The 24596-nt window shown below is 43.1% G+C and overlaps 1 protein-coding gene across 11 annotated transcripts in view; it reads left to right on the top strand.

Annotated features, from left to right (window-relative positions):
* The window catches only part of Rere (arginine-glutamic acid dipeptide repeats), a 385951-nt gene that overhangs the window by 244457 nt on the left and 116898 nt on the right, over positions 1 to 24596 (top strand). For 9 of the 11 annotated variants that reach the window (XM_004863671.4, XM_004863673.3, XM_004863669.3 and 6 more), the window contains 2 exons: positions 17368 to 17416; positions 24180 to 24304. The exons of 1 other annotated variant lie outside the window; for it this stretch is intronic. In XM_004863671.4, coding sequence (XP_004863728.2) covers positions 17368 to 17416; positions 24180 to 24304 — 174 coding nt within the window. Of the gene's footprint in view, positions 1 to 2503; positions 3033 to 17367; positions 17417 to 24179; positions 24305 to 24596 lie in introns of those variants that run through there. One more of the 11 variants, XM_004863674.4, reaches the window with a different exon arrangement.

The following is a 24596-nucleotide window of genomic DNA, read 5'->3' as shown; positions in this document are numbered from 1 at the left end:
GAGCTGATTGGCACTGTGGAGGGAGGGTGTGCAGGAGACAGAGCCAGCCAGGGCATGATGCCAATGAGGGGCACAGGAGAAGGGGCACATACAGGACAGCAGTGGGGCCCATGAGGAGCATGGCAGCAGCTGGGCACACTGGGGTGTCCAGCAGCACAGAGCAAGGCCATGGAAATTTGGCACCATGCCCTCTGTATCACCCAGGTAAACTAGTGATTTTGAAAATATAATTTCCTTGACTTGCTGTGGATAATTATTTTTATATAGAGTTCCACATAATAGTTCTTATGGGTTTTTAGAGTCATGGTGAATTTATTAAATTATTACTCCTAGGTGTGGTGGTGCATGCCTGTAATCCCAGGACTTGTGAGGCTGAGGCAGGAGGATCAATGTGAGTTCGAGGTCAGCCTGAGCTACATAGTGAGCTCAAGGCCAGTCTGAACTACATAGCAAGACCCTGTCTCAGAAAATCTAAAATAAATAAATAAATTTAAAAATGTATATATATATTATATATACTATATACTCTACATGTAGTTTTATGTTAATTTCTCACAGTGAACATTTTCCATGTGAAAAGGTTTTTTTTTTTTTTTTTGGTAACGGGGATCGAACTTGGGTCCTTGTGCTTGTGCAACAGGTGGCAAAAGCACTGAGCTAAATTTCCGGCCTTGTTTTTGTTTTTGTGAGCACTTTTTGTCTTTTTTTTTTTTTTTTTTTTTGTAGCAGGGATCGAATTCCGAACCTTGTGCTTGCGAGGCAGGCAGCAGCACCACTGAGCTAAATCCCCAGCCCTTGTTTTTGTTTTTTAATGCAGCCTTTTGTGAGGAAACTTTGCACTGGTCTTACTCATTTTATTTGGCTGTGAGATTTAATGTTATTTGGTTTTCAGAAAGTAATATTCTCTGGACCCAGTGGTGGCCAGCCTGTGGCATGTGTGCCACAGCAGGTTGTTGGTATCATTGAAAGCTCTAAAAACGGCTCACCATCACTTCCCTAGACTGTTGCCAGTCACAGTGGTTTTCAGACATGCTCTCTTACATACCAACCAGGAGAACATTCTTCCAGCCTGTAGACACCTATTTCTTGTTGGGTATTTGACATTTCTTTTTTCTTTTCTTTTCTTTTTTGTTGAGACAGGTTCTCACTGTGTAGTTCCAGCTGGCCTCGAACTCACTGTGTAGCCCAGACTGGCCTCAAACTTGCAGTGACCGTCCTGCCTCAGCCTCCCAAGTGATGGCATTACAGGTGGTGTGCCACCACACCTGGCTTGGTTTCTTCCATTTTTATAAATCACATTTTCAGCAGGATAAGTTCTATTTTATCATGGTTTTAGAATTTATTTTATAGCATAAGCAGAAGTACTGTGGGTGTAGTTGGTTCAGTGTGCTGCAGGAGCCTTGAAACATGGAATATTCTTTTGAACAGGTTTTCTCGACTCCATTACATTCCTGGAAACCAGAATTGGCACTGTCCTTTCTACTCCACCTTGTCCTTTATAGTTTGGGAGGCTCACGGCCTTCCTTTTCTTCTTAAATCCTAAGTAATACAAAAGCCACCTTGTAGTTTGCATATAGAAACCAAGCCTGTACATCAAACTGTGGCAGACAGTCTGGTTTTCTGCTTGTGGGATGCAGAGGTTGGGGAAGCAGGCATAAAATGCACTTTTAAAAGTTTTAACAACACATCTTGGGCTGGTACTGTGAGCAATGAGGGTACTTTTCAAGACTCCATTTAACTAGGATAGAGTAAGCTTCCATGTGTGTCATTAGAAATGTTTCTGATGACATTTGAGTGAATTTAGCTTCATGGGCCGTGCCGTAAAGAGTGGCCTGAAGGTGTTGAGTCAAGAGACCTCTCGTGAAGCCTTTGGTGTTCAGGGCTTTGTGACAGGATTCTCTCTGAACTTTTTTTTTTTTGGTACTGGGGATCGAACTCAGGTCCTTGCGCTTGCGCAGCAGGTGACGAAACCACTGAGCTAAATCCCCAGCCCCTCTCTGAACTCTTGATTTGAGTCTTCCTGCCCTTCTTATTGTTAGAATTACGTTTTTCAAGCTAGACCTGATTGTGCTAGGATTACTTTAGGAAAGGCTTTAATTTGTTATTGGGAAATGTTCAAGCTTCATCTCTAAGGGTGATTAAGCTCTTTGCTTAAAATATATATTCTGTAGCCACCCTGTTTGCAATACCATCTTCTTTGTGTCCATACTTGTGCGACAATGCCCATTACCCCGTAGCTTTTCCCAGCTTGTTTGTTTGGTCTTTCTCCAAATGTTCGAAGTTTTCAAAAAGAATTATATAGAGCTGGCTGTGTAGTTCAGTGGCAAAGCACTCGGCCAGTGTGTTTGAGGCCTTGGGTTCCACCTTCAGTACCTACTGGTAAGGGCTGATGTGTGGAGCTCCTTCTAATTAAGTAGCTGCTGCTGTGTTTTTAAATGTGCTGCAGTATTTCTGGTAATTAATATTACAGTAGTTATTCATATCTCTGTGTTCGGTTTCGATTCTTTTTTGGAAATCTTGCGATTTAAAACCACCATTTGCTTAAAAATACAAAAGACAAGCAGAACTTGGTGTTGCCTTGGCAGAGCAGGGTATGAAGTGGATCTCTCCCCGGCTCAGTCCCTGGAGGGAGCTCCCTGGTGTTGGCTGTCTCGGATCCCCTTTCAGAGGCCCCACTTCCCTGCACACTAGCTTGGTGTGCAGGGAGAAGCTGCAGTCTGTTGGCTGGGCTTTATTTACGGAAACAGCAGGGTTGAGATTGATTGCGTCTGGAGACAGTGTGGATGAGAGAGGGTCACAGCACATGCTCAGTGCTGTCAGTGTGAGGGGAAGTTTCTGCGTTCTGCGTGAAGGCTTAGGTCATAGCACAAGCTCAGTGAAAGCTCTATGAGGTCTCTCAGACTGCATGTGCCTCCATTTTGAGTAGTTAGAGTAGAAAAGGGCAGAGTTTGAGCAGTAAGTAAAGGTGCAGGGAGCCAGCTAGACTCACCAGAGCCTCTGGTAGACATGGATGACCCACTCGGCCCCTGCAGGTAGGCTGTCTTCCTCTTGCCTCACCAAAACAGTGATGCGTTTTGCTGTGCTTTCTCACTTCTGAAGATGTTTGTGCATCATTTCACCATTCATAGTGCATGTTCCTGGGAACCTTCAATTCAGCCTGGTTGACCATGTGGGTGGTGTTGCGGAGCATAAAATCAGGGCTCAGAATGGGATCTATGCAGAGATGCATTAAGCAGATGTAGAATGTGAGGCTTTGTGGTCCCTCTGCCTCTGTACTCTTTCCTTTTTCCCTCATGTCTCCCTCTCCGTGTAATCCTAGCTGGGTGCGTATTGCTGAGCTTGTCTGTGTTCAAGACCTGCAGAGCAAACCTGCAGGCCTCCTCGTTGCCCATGTGCCTGGTAGGGATTGCCTGGGCCGGAGAGCAGCTCTGTTTGGATGTTTTAGGAAGGGTGGTAGGTGGGCAGCTATTGGTTGCTTTGAAGGTGGGTGGAACTTGTTTTGATTGAGAGCCTGTTTGCCAGAGCAAATTATAATTCTTGTGATCTTTCTCTGAAATCTGACACAGGCAAGGCTACTTGTCAGGTTGTCAATTAACCTTAAAATGGAATTTTTTGAAAAGTAAAAGGTCATGTCATACCAGTTTCTAGTGTGCTATTGCTTCAGAAGGAAGCAAACCTTTCTTCCTTTTGGAGCTTAGGAAATATTTCTTGGCATTTGTTGAACAACCCTATACACTGACATTTGTGTTAGAAGCTGAGGTTGCATGTATTTTGTTCATTTTGGTTTGTTCATTTTGGAGTAGTATGCATTTGTTGTATGTGAGTATTTTGTTGTCTGACGAGGGAATTCTATAGAAGCAGAGAAGTTGGTGCCTGAGAAGGCAGGTGTTGACAAGGCCACCTTTGGTGTCTGTGGTCTTTTCTACCTGGGAGAGGTTGTGCTCTTTGTGCCTCCCATTTGTAGAGAGCTCAGACAGATGCCTCTCTTGTGGTTCACTTAGGGAGCTAGTCCGAGGAAGCAGGTCTAGGACAAGTTGGATTCTTACTCAAGCATAGACACTAAGTGATGTTTTTCTGTTACATTAGTTATTCCTTGTTTCTTCTTCCCCTTTTTCTTTAGATAGGGTTTAGAAAAATTTCTGACCCGACCCCTAAGTTTTGTGCACTTGTGAGAGTGGAAGAAAGCATAGTCTAGAAGAATGGGAAAAATCCTCATAGGTGAGAGAGGAAATTGCATGTGTGTTGACACAGAGGAGAAAGCATTCATATAAGCTCCTAGTTGGACAGTATGAAGTTGGAGCTTCACATGGCCAGCTCCTGTCCAGGGCGGCCCCTGCTTTTGGTGAAAAGTTTTTTTTAGCGAGGCCAGTGTTGGTGAATTCTAGTCACTGAAAATATTCCTGAAGACTATTCCATAGTCTGTATTGTTAAAAGTTCAGTTTGGGGGCCTTAGGTATGGAAATGAATTATAAAGAATTTAGTGTCAGTGCATTTAGTACTGATTTTATGATCTGCTTTTCCATTCATGTGAGGGCTTTCTTCCTGTTAGGATCATACTGATTTGAGCATTGTCTTTGGAAGTTTGGGTCATGTACCCACTTTCCCCATACTAGAGTATCTGCTTCTAAACTTGTTGTATTTACTCTGTTTAGAAGCACCATTTTATCTTCCTTTCTTCTTCTTTTAAAAAAAAACAACACAAAAACCCTGCCCTTTCTCTAGCCTGGAGGAACTGGACACTGCAGCACTTCCTGGTCACACATGTGTGGGTCTGGGCAGGACTCACAATTTAGGCAGAGAGACTCAGTGTCTGAGTATTGGCAAGAATCCAGATTTTCTATTGGTGGGTCTTTCCTCTCCTTAGGCTTTCCTTACAAGTAGTGAATCAGATGTGAACAGGAAGCTATACTTGCAGCAGGGATCAGCTCTGGATCCGGTTCCTCCCACTTGTGGCTGACCTGGCTGTGCTTGCTGCAAACCTACACCTGTGGAGTGTGTGCGGTGGCCATTTGTTTCCTGGTAAAGACTGGGGGTTTCTGCCTGCGTTCTGGAGGTGCATTGAGTCTTTCCCGTGTTTCACATCCAATAAAGTCAGTCATCAGAGCGATTTCTTGTGTGGCATGCATTTGTCCTGTATCTTCTGTCTTGGGAAAATATCTTTGGAATGTCATTTGCCAGTCCTCCATCTCCTGCTCCAGGACTGGGGTTCTGTTTTCTTGAGGGAGGTGAGGTGAAGCGGCAGTGCATGGAAGTTACTCTGTTGGATGGTGAAGGTGGGAGTCTGTTACATTTTGGCTTACTGCTCTGGTCCTCTGACACTTCTGAGTGGGAGGAAGCATAATAGAAAGTTTGTTTGGTTTTTTTTTGGTACTGGGGATTGAACTTGGGTCCTTCTGCTTGTGAGGCAGGCGGTGGAACCACTGAGCTAAATCCCCAGCCCATCGCATAATAGAAAGTATATGGGTCAAGAAGAACATAGACGCTCATAAGTTGTAAACCTGTTACTTGCTTTTCATGCCCTTGTCGTAGAATCTTGGATCAGAATCTGAGTTGAGCCTTGCATGTGAAACGCTCCTCTGTCAGCACACGATTTGCGGTCTGTCTTGGGTGGAAAGCCCGGGACACTTGGTTGTGTTTCATCAACACTTCCTTCCTAATCTCTTGACACAGCTCTGATTTTCACCGCTCCTCATCTGCTGTCCATTGTGTTCACTGATTAATTAGATGACTTCAGTATACCTCAGTGCTAGCGTTTACCATGTCTGTGTTTCACCAGTTGTTCTTTCTTCCTGATCCTTCTTCTGAATTCATTTTTCATTTTACATTTTACTTTTTTTATCATTGCTGAACCAAGTATATTTTTCCAATGAAAGGTATTCATTCTAATGCTCTAAAATAAATGTGTGACAGAGAGAGAAGACAGGAAGTACTGGCTAAAACACGACTTGAAATGATGTGTGTATTCATGAGTTTTCTGAGTAAGCCCAGATAATTGATAATCACCCGTATCGCAGCTTCTGAGATGGGCAGCACAGGTACTTGAATATATGTTTAAAACAAATCTGAAAGATACTGTCTCATACTCTGTGCTCTATGATACAGGGAGTCTAAGGTAAAACATTCATTTAAATTCATCTGGCGTAATTAGAGGTCATATCGAAGTTCTCAGAAATGTACATTATATGTGATTATTGGACTTGAAGCTCCAGAGACAGGGATCATGGTTATTCTTACAGTCTCAGCTCCTAGCAGAGTGCCTGGAAAATGAGTCTTTGATTTAAGTATGTATGTTTGGAAAGAGAATGACATGTAGCCAGAGGAAAGGCTAAATTCAGGGCCACATAGTGTTCAAACGCCACCTAATAAGTGATTTTGGACAAGCTGCTTTTCTGCTCTGGACCCATAGGTCATAATGGAGATAAATATGAAGGCAGTGTGAGAATGCTTGGCCCAGAGTTTCATAGTACTTTAGGGCTATTAATTCAAAGACCAAGTCTCCGATATCTTAGTTATGATGTCAACAGCACCTTTATTGTTTAAGATCAATGTGTTCAACTAAGAAAATGTTAGGAATTGTTTTAAGAATTAAGGCCATGACCAATATGTTCAACCACCATGACTGATCTTTCTTTTTTTTTTGTGAGTCTTTTGTTTTTCTTTACACTTCTTGAAATCTTGGTTTAGCTGAAGCTCTGCTTCCATATCTTGTAATATTTGTTGTGTTTAGCATGAAATGTTTTTTGTCACTGCTTACTCCAGTATAGTTACATGTATGTGTTGTTTGTTTTTTGGTATCGGGGATTGAACTCGGGACCTTGTGCTTGGGAGGCAGGTGCTGGAACCACTGAGCTAAATCCCCAGCTCTCATGTATGTGTTAATTAATGCCTGTTTGCCTCATCTTTCTTCCATATTCACAGCAGCTCAGTGAAGAGGACCGAGGCCAGTGATGGCAAACCTTCTAGAGCTTTCAGTGATAACGAACAGCTGGCTGTGGCACACGTGCCATAGGTTCGCCACCACTGACCTAGGCAGTGGTCACCCTTCTTGTAGCATTTCAGAATCTTCCCAGTGGGAGCAAAAAGACCCTTCGCATGTGTTGTGGACGTGCCTTCTTGGTCCATGTCTCTTTTTTCTGGGACACTCCATTCAGATTTATTATATGGTTCAATTTCAGTGCACAGAAAGCCAGCAGAATCTTTGCTCAGGGGATCAGCTTAGGCTTCAAAGACTGGTGCTTTATAGATTGTTTTCAGTCATGGTGGGATTGTTCTTTTTAAGTTTGTTTACTAAAGCTTGGTGTTTGTGTCCATCCAGTTTTGTTAGGTTGTGGTCCTTAAAGCCATTTCTGGTTTATGCCAGGTGATTAAAGTAAAGCTCACAAGGAGCCTAAGACAGGATGGAGTCATACATCATTGCCAGGTATACTAGGATTGTGCTGCAGAATGGTGGCTATTGCTAGGACAGGTAAGGCAGTGGAGCGAGACCATCACAGCACTTTGAAAGTACACGTTTCCCACTTGTTGTTAAATACTTTTAAAACCAGTTTTCTCCTGTATCACTCACACATTGTTTTTGTGTGGATTCCATATTTACTGTGTCTTATTATCAGCATGGAAAGTCTTCTTCTTTTTTTTTTCACATGCCCTCAAACTCTCAGTGATCCTCCTGCCTCGGCCTCCCAAGTCCTGGCATTATAGGTGTGCCACCACACTTGGCAAATGGAACTTTGTACTATTCCTTAACCAATGCCAAATTCTTAGTTTTGGACTCTGAATTATGTTTAGGAGGAACCTAGAAAGAGCTATTTCTGTGGCCTAGAATCTTCTGTAATTAACTCAGTGTGACCTCTCAAAAGAGCACTCTTATTCCTCAGGCCTTAGTTTCCTCTATTAAGCTATAAGATTGGGTTAGGTGATTGCTCAGGAACCTTCCATCAGAGAGAATTTAGACTTTTATGATTCCAGATTTTGAGTAGTAATCTGTGTTGTCCTTTGTATTTATGTATGAATTTGGAACATTTATGCTTTTTAGATGTTGATTGATTCTCTCTTCTTGTTTTTGTTTGCAGATAACAGCTGACTTTTATTCCTGCTAGGTGATTTACCAAGCCTGTTTCAGATTAGTTCTGTTGGAAGGTTAGCCTTCTGTTGCAAGTGGCTCCACTGTCTCAGTTTTGCAGCAGTGCCCTTTCTTGCTGTATGTGACTAAGAAGTAGTTGAGTTAGAGTACTGGAGTCATTTCTTTATTTACAATATATATAGTGAGAGCCAGTGGGTGCTTGGTTGTAGAGGTGAGCTGAAAGCAGACTCGGGTCCTACCTTTATGGTGTTTTTGTTTTGAGGGCAAGATAGCCATTGGAAGAAATAATTACACAAAAAAGACAAAATCATGGCCGTGATGTGGGCAGAAGGAGAGGTAGGTGGTGCTGTGAGAACTCTCAAAGGCATTAGCTCCCCATTTCCCTCATGGCTGGTATGCAGAGCTAAGAATAGCAGTGATCTCGCCGGTTCCACAGGCACTGTGCCTAGCTCTTCCCACAGATCATCTTTTATTTTTACAGCATCTTTACAGAGTAGTCATTATGAACTTCATTTTATGGACATGGAGACAGAGGCCTCAGAGACCTTGGATTGTGTCCTTGAGATCACAGGTCCACAAAACCTTGGTACTGAAAGCCAGTTCACTGGACACAGGAGCCGGGCTCCCAGCCTCAGGGAGATGGCACCCAGGAGAATGCTCAGCAGGGAGGCTCCTGTGGTGTGGGGCATCCTCCAGGGTTTACCGAGCATGGGGATTTCTTTGAGGTTCCGGGAAAAATTTCTTGGTCTTGAAATGAATGGGATTGTATCATGGAGTAGAATAAAAAACTCGCAAGGGTTTTAAAAGATACTATGTCATACTCTAAAGATGTTTTGTTAATGACTGTTTTTCAGAAGTACAGTATGTGATCATGCTGGAGAAGTTTGAGAACTCTGGCATGTTGTCCTAGTTTTCCTTCTTATCCTCATTTTCCCTCCTGCCTCACAATCCATCAGACAAGAGATGATTCTGATACATTGTCTTTTGCTTTTTTTTGTACCGAGGATCAAACTCGGTACCTTGTGCTTGCGAGGCAGGCGGTAGAATCACTGAGCTAAATCCCCGGCCCCGATACATTGGCTTTTGATTGTCTTAAAATTTGGTATGTTTTGTTTTGGACCCATAGACTCTTTCTGTGGTTTACATGAGCTAGCAAGTAGGGTTCTAGAGTTTTCTTTCTGTTGCTAGCATGTCATTCTTCCTGTTTCACTCAACGCCATAGGGAAAAGCTCTGATTGTCTACTCTCTGGTAGCTACACTCTGAAGGGTGAGAACAGGGACGATTGCGTTCACAGGTGACACTGGCTGCAGAGGAGGGATCTGTCTGATTTGAGCATTGTCAGCCCCAGGGCCTTAGGAAGGAGCCACAGGCTCTACTGCTACAGTGTCCCAACTGGGGGGTGGGAGGGTTACCATCCCATGGTAACTAAAAGGCGTCGCTCTTTCTTGGTTGGTGTCTGTGCTCCTTGGACTCATGCTTTGTCTCTCCCCTTTCTAGTAGACTCAAGCACTATCTCCAGCAATCCCCATCATCAGGGAGAGCTACTTGGGGGTCTCGGAGTGAGTATCCCCAGGCCCCTTCCTGCACCTCCCCTCTCCTTGGGGTGGGGAAGTGACTGCATCATCTTCTGGGGTCAGCCCCTGTGCCCAGCTGACACACACTGCTCAAGGAGCTGTCCCAGCACCTGGCCGTCGGCCTCCTCGTCTCCTTTAAAAGATGCTTCTCCCTTTTTGATATTCAGTTGCAGGCTCCCTGCTCCTTTCTGTCCATTCCCTATTTACTTCTTAGACTAAAACGTTTCCATGGTAACAGGTCACTTTTCAAAGGGAAGATCTTGTCATTTCATTTAATCCACTGCAGCTGAAGAGGACTGAAATATTAAGTTGTAGTTGCTATGGATACTGCTTTGTTACACTGGCTTCTTTTGTATCAGATTGCATATACGATGAATTTCTTTCTACTTTGGGGTGGGCACTCAAGAAATAAACACAGTGACTTACCATTATTGTTGTAATTTGGCATCTGGGACTAATTTTTTCATATTCCAAAATGGAGATCTGTAGAGTAGTGGAGGCCAAGCCTTGGCTGTTTTGAAAGACCTGTATTATTTACATTACTGAACAGAAAAATGTCTGCTTTTGGTACGGAGAGCGATGATTGTTTTACATTACTTTCTTGTAGTCTGATTCACAGCTTGAGGTCGTTGCCAATGGCCCCAGGACAGAGATCCTGAGGGAAGCTTTGGGAAAAGAGAAACACGTAACTTGGGGCTGATTCTTTGCATGTCATTGCTCAGGAACTGTGGCACTCTGTGCTCAGTTACCCGTTCAGTTGTCTGCAGTAGATTTTGGGGGGATCTGTTTATTGTTTATTCAGCTTTTCTTATATCTGGCTTTCTGGTCTTTTGCCAGACTGACGAACATGCCCCGACTGGCTTCTTCCTTTGGCTTTGTAAAAACTTGAAAGTTTCAGATCACAGGAACTTGTAAAGACATTACAGAGCAGTCCTGTCTTGTGTAGCTATGACACAGTTTCCCGCACTAGCACATGGTGTACGTGTAGTTGTGTGCCATTTATCACACATGCGGCTGTGGGCTGCAGCCACCGCCGTCGAGCTGTAGCTCATCCTCCCGCCGGGCTCTCTACTGTGCACCCCGTCTCACGCTCCTCCCACCTCGTCCCTGACTGTGGGCAACCACCAGGCTCTTCTCCATGCCCATAATCTTGTCATGTCAAGGGTGTTACATTAACATTAGCCCTCAGCTGTGATAGGTTTTCTCTTTCAACATGATTTTCAAACTTTGCTTTTGTTAAAAAAACTTTTTGTTTTGTCTTAATTACAGTGTTTGAAATGAACATAGAACTGAAAGAGAAAAGGATAGGGATTCTCATATTTGTAATTAATTGTATAATTTTGGCACTGTGACTTAATCACTGCCATGGGGAGTATGATTGGGACCTCTGACCTTAAGCGGAAGCCTCAGCTGACCTTGTGTTCGAAGCCTGGTTTCTCCGTTTGTTAGCTGTGTGAGCTTGGGCCTTTGCACAGCCTCTCAGCTTCAGTTCCCTGGCCCTATGATAGCACCTATCTTAATAGGGCATCCTGCGGTAGACAAGGAAACACTTACCAGTTGTGCTGCACTGGGGCTCCAAGCCAGGGCCTCAGGCTCACGGGGTAAACACTGCCCTGCGGAGCTGCATCTTCAGCTCCTTACAGAGAATTCCTTAGCTTGTGATGTTGTAGCCGCTAAATGTTCAGTGTGTCAGTCACTTGTTTTATTCATTTATAATAAGAATTGTTATTTTTTTCTATGGAGAGCCTGCCTCTTGGGAATAAGCATACAAAGTGCTGTATAGTGAGTGATAGCTGGTGTTTCTTTGCTTGTGTTCATTATATAAGATACTTGGATTTAGGAAATGAATGTGAACACCCTGAAGCCAAAAGGAAGATGTGTGTGTCTTGCATTTCCCTGGGATATGACTTATCTCTTTGGTTTCTTAATTTATTCAGTAGCATCCTTCCTTTGTATTGGCTAGAATTTACATTGCCTTTGGTCTGCATTTTCAGTGTAGTTGAGGCTGTGTACTCTCAGTGATCCTCTTGCCTCAGCCTCCTGTGTGCTGGAATTACAGGCACGTGCCACCATGCCCGGCTGAATTTTCCTTCTTATGTTGATGAGCAGCCCGCCTGTTCCTCAGCCCTACTGTGTTCATTACACAGCATTATACAGCCAAGCAGAAACCTCATTTGTAGATGTGTTGCTTTGAACACAGGTTAGAATGAGATTTGAATTTCTATGTACTAACATGTTTGTTAATATCAAAACATGAATAAATAACACCTAGAAATGAGAAATGAGGTGGAGCACCTAGAGGAGATAGTAAATGCTGGGAATGGTTGAAGGGTAGGTTTAGAATGTGCCATACCAGTGCTTTCTCAAAGCGTGTTTCGTGGACCTTAGTGTTAAATTTTTATTAAATCCAACCCTTGACTTCATGTCTTCGTAATACTTTGTTGACAAAATGGGAAGGAATGCAGATGTCCCGCTGCAGAGCAGAGAAGATTGTCATCTTGAGAAGTCTGGGGTGATGAGCAGCAGCTGTTTTTGTGGAGCCCTTGTTTCCTTGGAGTGTGGCTCCTGTTTGAGAGAATGGGACAGGCATGCTGTCATGTAGACCTGGGGACCCAGCCCTGCTTTCTAGATGAGTGAAGTGAGCCCCTGAGGTCAAGGCAAACCAGCTGCCAGTGTTTGCCCATGCTAGGACTTGGAATTAAAGTCAGAATTACACATCTTCAAAACCTGTCCTCACCACTCTGAGCCTGATGGCTTCTCTATGCTTGAACGTTTTTCTTATGAGCTGGGTGGTAATATTACTGAGTGCTATTTTTATTTTTATTTTTATGTTTTGGTACCGGGGCTCGAACTCAGGTCCTTGTGCTTGCGAGGCAGGTGGCAGAACCACTGAGCTAAATCCCTGGCCCTGAGTGTGATTTTTTAAAAATACTGTATCATGAACTTTGTCAATGTTTGGAAGGTCTGCAAACCTTGGTGAACCAGCATTTTCCATATTACCAATGTGTGACATCACAGAATCGTGTCCGAGTAGAAGGTCCATCCTTAGGTCAAAACAAACCATGGACTTGGTGTAAAGAGGCCAGATGATTATTGTTAAGGGTTTAGATTCACATTGCTTACAAGCCTTTAAGAAACTTATCTCTGGTTATGTCTCGGTGTAGTATCAAAGGCTGTTAAGGAGTCTCCCTTTGTCCCATTACAGAGCTGTGTGAGGCGTAGGCATATTTTCTTCATGTGCTTTAACTAAAACAACATTTTGCAACAAATTGAATGTAGCAGCAGGTATAAGAATCCATGTGACCTTTGTTAAGTCAGATATTTATGAGATATTTGCAAAATCTTAAAAACAATGTCTGTTTTCTCTTTTTATTTTCTTTTTGAGCCCAGGCCTTCACATTGAAATATATCCCCAGCCCACTTTTTATTTTGAGATAGGGTCTGCCTAATTTGCCCATGCTGGGCTCAAACTTGGAAACCTCCTTCTCAGCTTTCCAGTTTGCTGGGGTTACAGGCGTGGGCCACCATGGCTAACTTCACTGTTGTTGTGAGTATACATTTTATAAAGGTGTGTTATCCCTGGTATAATGTAATGGGCTTGTTGCTATTTTTAAATTAATAAATATTTTGAAAATTCTCCAAAACATAAATCCTTGGTATGCTTGGTAATTTAGAGTATAAAAGAGTCCTGAGACCTAAAGGTTTGAGAGTTGCCATGTTGAGAGAAAGCGTACTAGTTTCATCATATGACGACTAAGAATTTAGTTTAGTACAAGCTGTTGATTTTTTTTTTCTTCTTTGAGATAGAGTTTCACCATGTAGTTTAGGCTGGCTTTGACCTCATTATGTAGCCCAAGCTGGCCTCGAGCACGTGGTGCAAACCTCCTGCCTCAGCCTCCCAAGTGCCAGTGTTACATGTGTGCACCACCATGCCCAGCATTATACTGTGTTTAAGAATTACTTTCTGTCACATCTACATTAATAGTCTGGAAGTACTCATGCAGCCAAGGAACTTTTAATACATCCTAGATGCATAGAGAGCAGCAGTCATGAACTCAGATTCTGGAAGAAATTCTTTAGAAGCTTGCAGCTCCAGGGTGGAGAGATGTCCAAATTGGAGCAAAGTCACCCTGCTTGCCCACCTCCCTGCCTCCCTCTCTCCCTGGCTCTCTTCCTCTCCGCCTGCTTCCCTCCCTCTCTCCCTCCCTCTCTTCACCTCTTGCAGGCTAAGCAGGGGCTTTGACCCTGGCCTAAGGGTACAGCAGCAAGTGAAGAACATCTGACGGGTGGGACCATGCGATTGTCCCATTCATTTTGGATAGAGCCAGATGCGGCCAGGTTTCCCTCCAAGTTTCTTGTCTTTCCTCTTTAGTTTATATTCAGGCAGACTTTCATTTACTTATTTTGCCAGATGCATCCAACTTTTTCTAATTCTGTTTTCTGTATCTTTTTATTATTATCTCTTTATATTCTTTTTTTTTCCGTTTGGAGACAGTCTCACTGTATTATGTCAGGCTATCTTTGAATTACAGGGATGTGCCACCACATCTAGCCTTTTTATTATCTTTGACCTAAAAAAAGTATTTCTAGCATTTATTCTATATTCTGTGGTTCTTGGCTATGGTAGCCTAATGCCACTGTCTGCACTTTCAATCCTAAAGCTACTCAGCAATGAGTTTGTGGTATCCCTTGTTTGGAAATCCTATTTAAAAGTTGCATATGGTCTAAAAATACTTTTTTTTAAAAAAGAAATACTTTTGTTAGAGAGGCTGATTTAAAAATAACTTTTTAAGAAGGTTCCTTATCTTATTTTATGGTTTATAACCTACTATTTTATTAGTACTTTTCCTTGATATAAACTTAAAAAGAGACAGTTTCTAACTTAGGATCTTACCACACCCTCCCAAATTTTGGAGGGATTCTCACTTGTATCATTGTTAGTGTATTAATTTTTTTTTTTTGAGATAGGGTCTCGCTATGAAATTCAGGCTGGCCTTGAGCTCACTATGGAGCCCAGACTGGCCTCAAATTTGCTTCAGTCCTCTTTGCCTCAGCCTCATGAGTGCTGGGATTACAGATGTGCACCACCACACTTGGCTAGTGTATTAATTATTTGCCTTCTATTAACAGAAATAAGTGGGATATGAATAGTTCTATTTGAGGTATTCGGTGGTTGGTTTTGTTATCATGGCACATTATTTTTTTGGTGCTGGGGATCGAACTTGGGTCCTTGCCCTTGTGCAGTAGGCAACGAAACCACTGAGCTAAATCCCTGGCCCATGGCACATTATTTTAACAGTGTATATAGCAGTGATGTGGAAAGGTTTCATAACCAGCCAAGTGAGGAGGCTAAAATTATACAGCCCTACAAGAATGTGAAGGTTGAGCTGTGTAGGTGCAGTTCCTGGGGGGTGGCTGGAGCTCCCTGAAGTGATACGTTTTGGCTAGACCTTCTTGTAGACAGGCAAGCATTGGAAAGTATTTGGAAATAAAGGCCAGAACTTTGGGCAGCTAGTTAAGAGACAGAAGTGGACATGTTGGAAGAGAATAGTGGTTAACCCTGCTTGCTTTCTAGAAAGTACTCATGATTGGAATAGCCTCCAGCTGATTTGATTCTGCCTACCTCGAGAAGCAGCGCCTAGCCTACTAGTGCTGTCCATTTGCCACTTGCCATTCTGCTACCAAAGAAAACAAGCCTGGTCTTTGTACCAGTTCTTCTGTGAGGTCCCCTCTCAGCCTGCCACCTCAGCAGGGTTACTCCCACTTGGGAAGTCCTCCTTGGCCTGGCTGTTGGGGCTCTTGTCATCCTCAGAGTCTCTTTAGAACTGTGCTACTTCTGGGATGGTCTCTGCATAAAGCCTGCTTAATTTTCAGAACTCCCTTTAGTGTTCTTGTACTGTTCCTCCTGAAATGTTTTGGGTTCATGAGTATAGTAATTCCCATTCTGGTATGTAGGAGATGGATGCCACCTCCTCTGTGAGTTTCTTTCTCTCTCTCTCTCTCTTTTTTTTGGTGCTGGGGATCGAACTCGGAACCTTTCGAGGCAGGCAGTGGAACCACTGAGCTAACCCTCCCTTCCCTCGGGAGTTTCTTAAGGTTAAGGGACTGCACCACATGTTGTCTCTGCTCTTTGTTACTCTCCTCTCCTTCTCTGTCATATCTGCTGCCCACCTTTGCCAAAACAGCTCTTGCAGAGGAAAACTTAGACCCACGGGTCCTAAAGGAAAGAGTGGTTTTTCAAAATTCATTTTAACGACTTGAAACATAATGGGGGTGCTGATTAGATCTACAGGAGGAAAACCAGAGCCCTTCCCTCCTCTCGGGTCTTTTGTGCTATTGTGTTCTTCATCTCAGTCCAAGGCAACAGTCAGTTGTTTGAAAGCCTTTTCCTTGGCACCGCTAAAGTTCAGTGGAGCGGATAAGGCGGCAGTGGCTTAGCCCTGGGCACGAGAAAGGTCTTCCTGAGGTGGTCCGCAGATAGTTGGATTGCAGCTGCTAGGGCCCCGTGGAGAGCAGGATTTCTGCGTCTACTCAGTGTCCTATACAAGGCCTTGGACCAAAAAAAGACATTCAGCGAGTAGTCATGACGAAACGAATGAGGAAGAGATCTCACTCTGGGGAGGTGGTAAGTGGCAGAGAGGGCAGGAGGAAGGCCTCTGGAAATGGTGGCTTTTCAGGGGAGCCTGGCTGGTTTGCATTTGGAGCAAGGGAGCGAGTCTCGCCAGTGTGACAAGTGTGGGACAGGCCACGGGGGTACCCCACACCCCTGCTGGGTGCCTTCCCTCGCTTCTCCTCTTCTGTGTTCACATTTCCGTTTATTAATAGAACTTCTTTTCATTGTCCTGTAGAAAGGGTTATAAAAAGGTTGTCATCCCCACCAGTGCTGAAAAAATACTTAGCTTTAAATCATCAACCATCGGGCTGGGGATTTAGCTCAGTGGTTCCACCGCCTGCTTCTCAAGCGCAAGGTCCCGAGTTCGATCCCTGGTACCAAAAAAAATATCATCTACCATTGACTTAATCTATTGGGACTCATCATCATCTGATCTGTGGTTTCTTTCCTTCTTTCTTCCTTCCTTCTTCTCTTTTCTTTTCTTTTCTTTTCTTGTTTTGGTACCGGGGATCGAATTCAGGTCCTTGTGCTTGCACAGCAGGCTGCGAAACCACTGAGCTAAATCCCCCGCCCTGATCTGTGATTTCTTTTTCCCTAATTAGAATATAAGTTCTAAGAGGCAGGGTGCTGTTTTGTTCTTTGCTTTATCACTAACATCCCGGACGGCTCCTGACTTAGAGTTAGAGTAGGTAAGAAATCAAATGGGGTTTGAGTGGATGAATGACTGAGGCACGGTCCAGTGTGCGTCCTAGGAACGCCGGTCACCTTGTGTGTGTCTGGTGAACATCGTCCGTGGCCGGTTGGACATGGAAGTGGAGAGGGTGGCCTCCCTGAAGGGCTGCTTGCTGTGTGGGAGTGGCTGGCCCTGCCGGGCAGCGGGGACAGGTGTGGGAGGATCCCGGGATGCGAGGCCGTCAGCACGGAGAAGGAAGGAGAGTCAGGGAGGTGAGTAGAGGTTGCTGAACACGTATGAGGCAACGTCATTAATTCCCTTTGAGTTGTCCCTTGCTTATTTGAAGTGAATCACTTTCCTGAAAAATGTGTGATTATTTATGTCAGAACTACATTATGCTAACCTAATCTGTTCTTTTCACGACAGGAGGCTGAACAGTACTCAGGGGGAAATTCGCGTTGGTCCTAGCCATCAGGTAAACCTTAGTAGCGTCTTTAATACATTTTTATTTCTTATTTTTCTGTTAGCCTTTTATTCTGTTGGGCAGCATCTTAGAACTGTTGTTATTGCTATACAGAATTTTATATATATATTTTTTTCAGATAACCATATACTTTAAACAAATTGTAAAATATACGCAACATAAAATTTGCTGTTATAACCATTTTTAAACATACAGTTCAGTGACATAAGGTATATTACTGTTGTGCAACTATCACCACATTCCACCTCCACAAGTCTTTATTGTGTGAAACTGCAGCTCTGTCCATAGGCAGGAATTCCCTGCCCCCTTCTGCTCCAGCCCCACTGTTTGCTTCCTTTCTCCGAATGTTGGGCTGCTCTACCCCAGACAACTTAGCTGTTTGTGGCTGGCTTACTGACAGGCACAATGTCCTCATGCATTGTAGCATGTGTCAGAATTTCCTTCCTTTTAAAGTCTGAATAATTCATTGTGTTTCTGTATCATGGTTTGCTTTTCTATTCACCCACTGATGGACATTTAGTTACCACATACATTTATTTTAAAGGATTTTTAGGCTGGGGATGTAGCTCAGTGGTAGATTGCCTGAGTTACATGCATGGGGCCTTGGGTTCAAGCCCAGCCCTGAGAAAAATAAAAAGATTTATCTTTAGAAAACAGCTTATCCTGCTTGGAGTGGTGGTGCATACCCGTAATCTCAGCACTTGGGAGGCTGAGGCCAGGGGGATTGTTGTGAGTTTGAGGCCAACCTGAGCTAAATAGCAAAACTCTGGTCTCAAGAAAACCAGACCAAAACCAAACAAAACATCCAGGTTTTCCTTCAGAAGAGTCAGAATGGTTAGTACTTTCCAGTTGGAACCTTGTGTTGTGACCTGTGCCCTTTTATGTTTTGCTCAGTTTACTGAGACTCCTCTGTTTTGATCCTTATTTTAGTCAGGAAGCTTTGACTGGCATCCTCTGGCTCAGTGTGGTGGTTCACATCTCACAACTGGCTGTCCTGTCAGGTCAGCCCAGTCTCACTGGGCTTTTCAGAGATTCCCTTGATGCCGCCTGCCCTCCAAGGGCTGGCTTCACGTGAAGGCTGCTAGCTGCATTTCGCTGATTCTGAGATGCTTTTTTAGATTCAGATTTTATCTCTGCATTTGGGCTTCACTCTGTGTTCTTTGGTGTGATTATAGTTCATTGACCCCATTTGTCCTTTTGTAAGCACATAAAGTAGTAATGGGTCTTACGGTAAATTAAGTATAGCAAGTTTTGAGAAGAAGATCCTTCCTTCTTTTCCCTTCAGGAGCTAGGACAGTTTCCCCAGAAAGTCTCCAGTAGTCTCCATCTCTGTGGATTGGGTCCTGTGCCCATTTTGAAGCCCTGAGGAAAGCGGGGTTAGTGTGATCAGCATGGACAGCAATGATGCCTGTCCCAAGTAGACACATCAGGTACAGGCAGCAGTGATGCTTATAAGGGCATAGTGGCTTCAGGTGCCTCCTAGTTCTTCATTTTTCTGTTTAGATTCTGAGCATTTTTTGTATGCTATTCACATTTTTAGTATATGTGCTGCCGAAGCAAGCACTGCTATTCACATTTTTAAAGAACCTAGTTCAACTGTGTAATGAGAAAAAAATTTTAAATGAAGGTATATTAAAACCAAAATGCCAGAAACCATTAGAAGCATATAATTTCTGTTAGTCATTCTCATCTCAGAAATGGAGTTCAGCTGAGACAGGCAGGACGAAACTGTAGGGAGGCACCCTGTGTTGTCTACCTTGCCACTTTGCAGCCTTCTTGGGCTTGGTGAGCTGGCCCTGACCAGCACATCTGGACTGCACTATACTTGCTAGCTTCTTTTCCCTACCATTGTGTTTCAACGTCCAGATACCTTTGTACCTGACTTCTGTTTTATAGATTTGTTTCTTGCTACAACAGAAAAAATGACTCCTAAGTAAAAATATTCTTACATTTCTAGGAAAGGATCAGATTTACTATGCTTAGATTTTTGTATACTTTTAAACCAGATACTTAGCATTAGAAAATACGTTTATGGCCCAGGGATTTAGCTCAGTGGTTCTGCTGCCTGCCTCACAAGTGCAAGGTCCCAAGTTCAGTCCTCACAAGCACAAGGTCCCAAGTTCAATCCCCCCCTCCCCCCCAAGAAAAGAAAATATGTTTATATGCTTTATTTTAAGAAAGGAAGGTTTTGGAGCACCCATCTACTTTCTTAAAATTCTTAATGATTTTATTTAGGGAAGATATTAACATATATAAAATCAGGGAAAAATTGTAAAATAAAGCCCTTCTTGTCATCACTCAGCTCTCACAAATATCAAGTCATAGTCAGATTTTTTTCATTTATTCTTCCTTACATGCCTTTGCACCATGATTTCAAAATGAATCACACGAATTTCATTTTAATTACAGATATTCCAAGAAGGGCTTTCTTTTTCTTTGAATATACGATCACAGTATATCACACCAGATAAAGATTAACAGTTTCTTAATATTCAGATGTCTGTTGTATCCAACTTTCCCTCTCTCTTTTTAAATAGTTCAAATTAAAATCTACCTAAGAGATATTTATTGAAGTCTGTTGACCTGTCTGTTGTTAAATCTCTTTGAATCACAGGTTTCTCTCTCCTTTCCCTTGCCTCAGTGTATGTATTAAAGAAGCCGAGAGTTTTGTCCTGTGGCATACATAACCTGTAGTCCAGATATGGCTGATAGCATTTTCCTGTGGGTGTGTGTGCAGTACTGGGGAATGGAGCCAGAGCCTTGCATATTTGAGGCAAGCCCTCTCCCACTGAGCTATGTCTCCAGCCTTTTACAAAAAGTTTTAAGACAGGGTCTTCCTTGTTGCCTCAGATTTGGAATCCTTTTGCCTTGGGCTCTTAGAGATTACAGGTGTGTGCCACTATGCCTGGGTGATTGCATCTTTTTGTCCTATTAAACCTTTTTTTAAGCAGTGTTGGTGATTGAACCTAGGACCTTAGCACTGAGCTATATCCCCAGCCCTTTAAACATTTTTTCATTTCAAGACAAGGTCTCACTAATTCTCTGAGTTGCCTGAGCTGGGCTCAAACTTTCCATCAGCCTGCCTCAGCCTTTCAGAGTGCTAGGATTACAGGCATAAGCCATCACCAGCATGCCCAGCTTGTTCCTTGTGTTTTGCATTTTCTCTGCCTGCCTACCTGCCACCCTTCCTCCCTCCCTGCCTTCCACCCTCCTTCTGGCCCTCCTCGTTTTTGAGACAAGGTCTTACTATGTGATCCAGGATGAACTTGAAATCTTGGGCTCAAATGATCCTTCTGCCTTGGTCTCCCAAGTATCTAGGAATACAGACACACACCATCATGCCCAGTTTGTCTTTTACATTTCCTAATAGTAATTAAATCTATTAAGTTCAGTCACATTCTGGTTTGGTACCCTGCCTCCCACAGAATACTTCATGGGTAGTGGTGTGTATTTACTCTAAAGGGCACATATATCTCTTTTAATGATAATTAGCAACCATTGATTGATAGTTCTGTTATTTTATCAGAATTTCAAAGTAATAGTAATCTCATTCTGTCATCTCTTCATTGATTTACTGAATGAATGAAACTTATTCCATGTTTACTATTGGACTGGATGGGAAAGTTTTCATTCTTACTGGGTTGGTTACTATTACTAGGCCATTTCAGTCAACAGAAGTAGGAAATATAATATACCCCTGCCCTAGATAAAATGCAGTGTGAGTTCATACTGATATTTCGAATTCAACTCGAAATTTTATCTAGCATATATATATATATATATACACACACACACACACACACACACACACATATTTGTTTGTTTGTTTGTTTGTTTTTTGAGACAGGGTTTCAATATGTAGCCCTTGCTTGGTTTGAACTCATAGCAGTCCTCCTGCCTCAGCCTCCTGAGTACTGAAATTACAGGCATGTGCCAGCACATCGGGCTTTCTAGCTCTGTCATCTATATCTGTATCTCTGTCATCTATATCTTACTGCTCTGTCATCTATATCTGCTCTGTCATCTATATCTTACTGCTCTGTCATCTATATCTGTATCTCTGTCGGGTCTTAAATCTCATTTTTAATGACACCAATATAGTAATTTGCTTCTCTCTCCTCTCTCTTGCACATACACATACACACACACACACACACACACACACACACGACAGGCTATCTGACACTACTATAAGCAACATGAAACTTTTGTGTGTGCTAGGGATTGAATGGAGATGTTATTGTTTATTTTTTGGTGCTAGGGTTGTCTTTAGACTATCTCCAACTAGGACCATATAAGCAAATTAATGCATTTAAGTTACTTGAAGTTGTTCCTAGAATGGAAGCAATTCAATACATAGGCACTAGCTGGGCGAAGAGGCTCATGCCTATAATCCCAACACTAGGGAGCCTGAGGCAGGAGGATTGTCGAGAGGTCAAGGCCAGCCCAGGCTACATGAGTTCAAGGCCACCCTGAACTACATAACGAGACCCTGTCTCAACAAAACAAAACACTATTATTATTTTTTGCTTTAGAGTTTTTATGAGATTGTTATTTTTTTTTCTTGATACTGGGGATCGAACTTGGGTCCTTCCACTTGTGCGGCAGGCACCGGAACCACTGAGCTAAATCCCCGGCCCAAGATTGTTATTCTTTAAACTTATTTTTACTCCCTTTCCCTTTTTTAGATGAATGGTAGTGTAATATACGCACTCCCCCCCCACCTTTCCTTTTTATTTCAACATTCTGTCCTTCTATTTCCTCCATGCCAGCATCAAGCACTCCTTCTCATTCCCTTCTTCTGTGTGGGGTGGAATCATGGTTTCCTGACCCTGTCTCTGGTTATCTGTGTTGCTTCCAGTCAGTCGCTGTTACCTGTCCTGCGGTGGTGAAGGTGGTGAAGATCACGCAGGTTGTTTGCACTTCTGCCTGTTCTCTTTAGGTTACCAGAGGGTGTGGCAGGGCTGCAGGGCAAGTGTGTTTGCATTTTGAGGATTTTGCCACATTGCCCTCCATAATCATTGTGAAAGATGACAGATGGCATGTATCTTTAACTTCCATTTCTCTTGTCAGCAAGGCTGACCGTCATTTCCTGTGATTTAAGCCATTGCCATTTCTTCTTCTGTATGCACTAATTTTCTGTCTAGTCCATTTTTAGGGGGGTGGTTGGTCCTGTGTCCTGCTCCCTAACAAGATTACTGTTTAATTAGCATAACAAACAGCCATTGACTGTACTTGGTTCTGAGGAAAGAGAGCTTAGCACTAATGTCAAAGACCTTTTGATACCAACATCTGTTGTATTTTCATTTTTACCCCAATATCTTCACTGTATGTTAAGCCGAACTAAATTAAATGTTACAAAAGTCAATGCTATGTCAAAGGACAGCATCCTAATTTGGAGAAAGTCAGAGATGCACACACATTAGAGCATCAAAGACAGCTCCTGGCTTGAGAATCACAGGGCCTGCTCACGTTGTGTTTTGCCACACACTTTTCTTAAAAACTTGAATATTGGACATTTGAAACTGAGCTTTCACATAAAAGAGAAGATTTCTGGACTGGAAAAACACTGGAGCTGTACATACACTGTTTTCCATTCCTGCCTAGTGTTGGCTGGATGCAGCAGCTCTTTCTTTTTTCACTGTTGGGTACTTCACTCCAGAGCACTTGCACATTCTGTGAGGAGCCACTGCCACCCATGGCTACTAAGTGCTTGCAGTGTGACTGGTGCAAGTTGGGGAGTTCAGACAGTGAAAGCTAAACACGCAGCTCCCCCTCACTTATGTTGACGGGGAGGCCTTGTTTTCTCATGTAGGTCCAGTGATGGTGGAAGTCATGGTAGAGAAGCTCACGCTTGCTGTGTACCAGCTGAGTGAGTGTGAGAAAATGCTGGACATGTTTTAATCGATGACTTTGAAATTTGGTTGTTGAGTATTGTTGCTAAATACTCTGTAGCTTGTTGATGTATACTTTAAGTATGGCAAATTGTTCTTGGTGTGTTGTTCAGCTTATGGTGGTGATTCATGCTAAGACACAGAACATTTGTGTTATCCCTGAAGCCTCCTTAATCCCCCCAATTCCCCACAGATGGATCTGTTTCTAGCACCACAGCTCCAGTCTCCTATGTTTTCCACTTAAGTAGTTCATTTTTTATGTTGACTAAGGTTGATATTGCTACTCATGCTCTTGAGTAATACTAATATCATAGGATAGTTCATTTACATTTTTTAAACAAATAATCCTTAGGTGAAGATTTGTTATTTGTGTGTGTTTTCTATGTAAATCTGTTACATAGGAAATGTATATGTGTGTTGACTTTTGGGGGGGTAACGGGGATCGAACTCGGGACCTTGTACTTGCGAGGTAGGCGGCGGAACCACTGAGCTAAATCCCTGGCCCCTGTGTGTTGCTTCTTTATCAAGCAGCGGTTATCTCTGCAGGTGTTTCTGGTTTTGTTTATTTTATTTACACATGTCAATTTCAGATACAGTCTGTGGATCATGGTGTAGGTTTTCTCTGACACTGCCTGCTGCTCCCTAAATGGCAATGAAGCAGTCTGTTGTGACCCCTTCTATGGTGAACTGGTCCTGACCTGTGGGATAGGCCAGGCTAAATGCCCACAGTTTTCCTGTTACCTTTCTGCTGACTAAAGAGAGCCTTAGTAAACCATTGCATCTGTGTCCAAGCATTGCCTACTGAGACAGTGCTTTTTGGTTTATGCCTCCATTATGACTTCTTCATCCCTGTCTTACAGGCCAAACTTCCAGATTTGCAGCCATTTCCTTCTCCAGATGGGGATACTGTGACCCAGCATGAGGAGTTGGTCTGGATGCCTGGAGTGAATGACTGTGACCTCCTTATGTACTTGAGGGCAGCAAGGTAATAGAAACCAGCCCCATCCTCCTTCTCAGTTAGGCTGTCTGAACTGACTGGCAATAAACTTTCTCCTTTTCCCTGGAATTTTATTTAAGTTTCTCTGTGCCCTCTGTAACCAGGGCCCTGTCTTCTTACCCTATAAAAATGGTTTACCATGGTAAAGTCCTTTTGTTCTTCCTGGTATTTGCTCTACATCAGATTTTAAAACTCTTCAGAAGGAAAATATCTTAAGTCAGACATGTGATCAGCAGCTCCTCTCACTCCAGCTGAGTAATGGAGTTGTTCACCCTGTCTT

The sequence above is a fragment of the Heterocephalus glaber genome, unplaced genomic scaffold, assembly GCF_053883595.1.
Source record: "Heterocephalus glaber isolate CG9 unplaced genomic scaffold, H.glaber_assembly_v1.0 deba00001447, whole genome shotgun sequence".
Classification (NCBI taxonomy): domain Eukaryota; kingdom Metazoa; phylum Chordata; class Mammalia; order Rodentia; family Bathyergidae; genus Heterocephalus; species Heterocephalus glaber.
Note: the sequence above shows the minus strand (reverse complement) of the source record. Positions and strands in the feature narration are given on the sequence as shown.